Source organism: Rhagoletis zephyria, unplaced genomic scaffold (genome assembly GCF_001687245.7).
Source record: "Rhagoletis zephyria isolate East Lansing unplaced genomic scaffold, Rhagoletis_zephyria_1.1 Rzeph_scaffold_04893, whole genome shotgun sequence".
Taxonomy (NCBI): domain Eukaryota; kingdom Metazoa; phylum Arthropoda; class Insecta; order Diptera; family Tephritidae; genus Rhagoletis; species Rhagoletis zephyria.
This window is the reverse complement of record NW_016161976.1, coordinates 23552-29496: the sequence shown is the minus strand read 5'-3', so window position 1 is coordinate 29496 and position 5945 is coordinate 23552. Positions and strand designations below refer to the sequence as shown.

General features: G+C 34.9%; 1 protein-coding gene across 1 annotated transcript in view; it reads left to right on the top strand.

The window, feature by feature from the left end:
• Positions 1–5945, top strand: part of LOC108371332 (myb-like protein U) — a gene marked incomplete at its 3' end in the record, with an annotated part of 28791 nt that continues 22846 nt past the window's right edge. The window contains exon 1 of the mRNA XM_017626880.1: positions 1–958. Within this exon, the coding sequence (XP_017482369.1) occupies positions 1–958 (958 nt within the window). The remainder of the gene's footprint in view (positions 959–5945) is intronic.

The window sequence follows — 5945 nt, the reverse complement described above, 5'->3', positions numbered from 1 at the left end:
ATGAGTCGCTACTACACCAATAGCGGCGGTAGTAGTACCAAAGCGCTGAATTTGACCGCCAGTGCCACTTCGAAGAAGATGACCACGAGACGGCAGGCTGATCACGAGAGTGGTTTCTATGAGCAAGGTACCGATGAGACGCATTTTGCCGGCTGTCACACCTCTACCAGCAGCGGCGGCAGTGGGAAACGCACACGCCAACCCTCTGCCGAACAATACATGAATGGTGGTCGCAGTAAGCGGCAAAAAGTGAATATGGGAATGCCAAGTGCCGCTCATATTGTTGCGCAGGGTCAAAGCAAATCGCACAGACAGGCTGCACCACTCACAGTTACAACTAATAGCAAACAAGAGCAGCGTAATCAATACTATGCCAATAACAATAACAATAGTAAACGCTATTTACCATCTCAAATGCCTCCACAACAACAATCGCAACACCAACAAGTTACCAGCACTTCGGTGTATAAAAAGACCACAGCTAACAACAATAATAATAACAATAATAATATAAATAACAATAAAAACAATTACTATATACAACTAAGTGCAAAAATGAACACGTTACCCGTGGCGGAGACTATCGAAGTGCCTGACAGTAGCGACAGTGATGATGATGATGTTAAATCTAATAGACGAGAGGTAGCTAGTGGAGGTAATAAAGAACGCTTGGCGAACGGCGGTGGCGCATCTACCGGAATACCAACGCTTATTATTAGCGGCAGTAGCAGTAGTAATAGTAACAGTCACTTGAGTGCTACTCAGCAACAGCTTCAAAACAAATTCAAGTATGAGCAGCAGCAGCAACAGAGCGCAAATGGTGCAAGTAGCAGTGGCCAGACAGCAAACAAAAACAGGGAGAGCAACCGCAAGGCTGACGCTCCCAATAACAGCAACAATGCCGAATTGGAGCGTATACAACGGGAAATCGAAGAAGTCACCCTCGTCCACACGAAATGTAAGTACAGGCATCTTAATTTTATCTTGTTCTTGAAGTTACCCTTAAAAAATTTATATTTTAAAGCTTCTATTAAAAGGCATCATAAATCTCTTGCTTATACGAGCCAAATATGGTGTCATTACTTTGGTAATTTTTTCGGACTTTATCGTTAAAATATTTTTTCGGACCCCAATAAAATATTCCTTCAAAGGGATAATGATCTGTCCGATAAAAAAAAAATAAAATAACTAAACTTAAGAAACTTCAACCCTAAAAAGGCTCTACCTTTATCCTTCTTCTCCGCTTCTTTAAGCGCATTTTTTGTTCCAACATTCTACCATTTTTGAGTGTATCTGAGAGCAAACTAAGGAAACGCGTTCCTTCCTCTACCCAAAACAAAAAATTTTGAATACTTTCGGTTACAGTTCAGTGAAGTTTTTAAAATAAACTTTGACATTTTGATTTTTTTTTTGTACGATATAAAATATCCATCTCAGCCGGTTTTTTCGCTGTTATGTTATATTAAGTCCATTTGTTATAAGTTTTCGAAGATATCAAGTAATTCGGTATGCTTTAACAATAAGGTATTTTTCTAAAGTATTTCTAGCTTTTAAAACAGCTTTTTCTACTTTTTTTCACCTATAAACCCAACTACATACTTGTTTTTTATAAAGTAAATCAATGTATTTAGTTTTTTTGCATCCCTTCCTTGAATTTAGCATTTAGATCATTTAGTTTTGCAATCATATCAAAATACCAGGTTGGAAAGCCATATTTTCGTCGTCATCGTCATTTATTTCCATCTTTTTTGATACAAACAATTTTTGTGTCCATCTTTTCGTTTATGGGCGCCTAAAGTATAGGTTGTGTGCTACCAGGTGACCGCGAACAAACGGTTGCTCTAAAGCATTTTTGAATTTGTATAATTCCTTTTGGCGTTGGGATTTTCATTTAATTTTCTTAAAAAAGAGGGGCAAAATAAATTGCAGTAAAAATATATGTACATATAATTTAGTGCTGCAGCGAACGGTAAATGGAAGCGTCGTAAAGCTATTCCACACAGAGTTCAATAACTCATCTATGCCAAATCTTAAATCTTCTTCGAGGCCTTATATCCGTAGTTGTTTTACGTAAGATTCCAAGACACTCCATGCGGCGTCTATTAAGCTGCTCATTAGCGTGGGCCGAAAATCTGGTTTTTTAGAATTTTGATTGGTAATAGCAAAAATATGATTAATTATGCTTTAAAAAAAAATTTGTGTGAAATATGAAATTTTTTGGTCAATATCCTAGGCTCGCCCAAGTCCATCAAAGTTCAAATGATCATGCTTCCTTGCCGGATTTTCTATTTAATTGTTTAAAATATTTGAATAAAAATTGTTGCATATATTGAGAAAAATTTGCTGTGCCAATACTTTGTTCCGGCAGTGTATGTATATAACTACTTACCCGTGCTTGGTACAGAATTAAATGCTTCTGCATCAAAAAGGAACTTTTGAAAAAAAAAAATGTCGCTTACGTTATTTTCGCGGTTACGGCTCGATATGTATGTATGCATGTATTTCAATTGCAATTTTCTTTTTTTGGGTTTTGTTTAATTAAAAAGTTTTATTTTCTTTTCGTTGCACTTGATTTTTGTTTTCTGCGAAATAAGTGCTAAGGCAGTCGGCGTAGAACAGCCGGCTGATATACGCATTAAAGTGGCACAAGGCGGTTATTATGTCGTCATGCCGAACAGCCAATTAAAAGGCCAACGACAAAAAAAAAACTTATTTAGAAAAGCTGAAACTAATACATACATATGTATGTATGCATGTATGTAAGTGTGCTCATTCATTTTCTAGCATTCTAGATTTGTTTTATATCCCAAAATGCGAAAATTTAATTTTTGGCATAAGTTTAAGTGAAATACATATTATCCCAGTGGGAAAAGGTGATGTCTGGGAATGCAAAAGTAATGGATAGCCCCTATAACCTACGCACGAAAAGATGCAAGAATTTCTCCGCAGCGATGTCATGGGAAAGTAATGTGTCGCATGTCGTTTTACGAAACTATAAACAGAATCTATAAATAGAATTAAAAATTAAAATAAAAAAGTATATTCGTGCCACAGGTTTTGAACCCGAGACCAACAACACGGCAGTCGAACACGCATCCATTCGGCTACAGCAGCTGTTGAGATAACGTAAACAAAAAACATACTTGAGTTAGTTTTCAAACTTTTTTTTTTTTTAATTTGTCGCTTCAAAACTATTCATCATCCGCACGCTTACATTGCGATGCATCTTTTCGTTCAACCGTAGTTGTTAATATTTTCTTGGTAGAAAAAGGTAATGCATTCTCATTTTCCCACTGGGATGTTACTCTTTAAGACCCTCTAAAACCATTTAAGTAAGTATGTATGTTGCTATTTTTTTGCATACAGCTGTACGTGGTATAAATTTACAGTCGGTGTAATATTACGCTAACACACCTAAAGACATTCAGCGCATTCGCAGAAAATATTTTCCATATACATAAATATGTAATTTCGAATTCAGTGCGATTAGGGGGATTCACCTAGCAACCATTAAACATGTTTGTAGTAACTTTCATGTCAGTTTCGTTTATTTGAAGTGTGCAAAAAAGTGGGGATTCCCTGATTCGTTCAAATATACATATGTATGTATGTACATATGTGTTAAAACAAAACACCAAAAAAAAGGCTGTATATTAACTTTGTAAAATCGCAGACAAGAGTTATGTATGTATTCTCATGCACTTTTCTCCAAATTCTAGTCAGGAATAAATATCTTTACATAAATTTTAATAACTAAAAGTGACTAATTTTTACTATCTGTGCTGAAATTTATTCAGTATGCAGTTAATCACATTTATTAGTACGCTTTTTTGATTTGTCAAATTTTGAACTACATTTACAATTAGCATCAGTGCAAGCCCAAACAAGAAATACATACATATGTCGCTAAAAGCGCAACCAAGGTCAATATGTCATTCTCGCCGACTTCAGTTCTTTTTTGTTTGTTATTTTGTTGTAGTATACAGTCAGCGTCAAAAATATGAATACCCTGACGTTTTGACGATTTTCTTCTTTTATATTTTTCATACCATTTTTTTTTTTTTTAATTTGTTATAAAAATTTGCTGCCTACGCACTGTGCTAAGTTCGCCATAATTCTTGTTGCTTTTTTCCACTTTTTCATTTGTTAACAACTGCACCTTATTTAATGGGCTACAAAACTGCATACCGAGAATTTTTCTAAGAAATCGAATGGAAAAGTTGAAAATTTTGATGACAATTTTTTGGTAGTTCTTCAATTTTCCCGCGTTATCTATGAAATAGAAAAAATTGATTCTGCTGGTTTTTGCTGTTGAACTAACTATATTTTTATAAAAAAATAAGAAAAATTTGGCATGGAAAATATAAATAAAAAAAACGTGTGGGTCTTCATATTTTTGACGCTGACTGTACGTGTATGCATTTTCCTACGCCAATGTAACGTGCGATGTCACACCACCCAATTTTCACAACGCAAATTTTTTCTATTAGTTTTTTAATTTTTGAGAAATTCTTGATTCTCAAGTGGATGTACAACATTTTTTCCAAGCCTTGATGAAAAATTGCATAAAGTTTGAACTCAAATTGATATAAAAGCTTTTTTAAGTTTAAGATAATTTTGCATAGGAAGAATGTGCCTTTTTGTTTGAGAATGGGTTGGTTCTCCAATTGAGGTACACTTGGAAACTAACATTGGAAATTGGAATAGGTATGTATGTAGGTAGGCTTTTTTGCATTTCAGCGACGACGTGTGATAGGGCCTTTCTATATTAAAGTAACAATATGCAATTGCTATAAACATATGTACATATATGTATACGCTTTATTTAATACATACATATCTACTTATGACGTACGCATGCACATGCTGTACACATGTGCTTATGTACAATCGACTGTTGCGAAATGCAGATAAATTGGTTATGTGCTTACTTAAATATTCCAAAAAGTGGAAGTTTATTTCTACTCATTTGGCACGTATGTACATACATATATTTTATTTATGTACATGTGGACACTTCTTAATTAATTCTTATCCATGCGTGCGTGCTTATTGGCGTATGCACACATTCTATATGCGGTACTATAATATCAACCCCTCTAGGAATACGAGTATCCACTGACCGCGAGTATTGGCTATATATGTATATTTGATATTTTATTTTCAAGCCAGTTTTCAATCGAATCGAATAAGGGCAATTTAAACAAAAAGGTACCAAGTTTTTTAATTCAGAAAAAAACCGGATAGATCGGTTATTTGCTTTTGATTTTTCTAAATGGCATACAGTTTTTGCCATTTCAATGCCAAGTGGAAATTCGGCATTAGTTTTTAAAAACCTTAAGATTATATTGCTTTTTTTATAAGTATTTTCCAAAACACATATGTATGTATTTCAATTATGATTGTTCTCTGTACGCTGTCTCAAGGCCGCTGTAGTTGGTGTCGTACGCTGCAAATTGTCCTATCTGACCAAAGAATCCTTTCTGACCGTTGGACTTCTGCACCCGGAATTATGCTCCGAGAATTCTCAGGTTTCAAATACTCACAATTCAATCATTTCATAAATCAAATTCTTAATCGGAAAAATTTTTTAAGTTCCGCCCTTGAATCAGATGTGGTAGAATAGTATAAACAAACTTCTTACAGCTGCTTATTTGCTAAAGTTCCGGTTTGGAAACACAGAGTCAATTACCCTTATTTTCATTACAAATATTTCCATCAGGCTTACCCATTTACATAGACGCAGCATAGCCTTTTGGCTGGTACACCTATGATCATACTTGTTTACCTCCATATGTGCACTGGCTGTGTATGTGCATAGGTACATACGTGTACATATGTATATCCATGTGCATCAACATTTACAGTGGTGGCTATAGCAAATGCAGTGACAATGGTCGCACATACTATGTATTTAAAAGGAGACATAAGTAAAATAAAAAAAA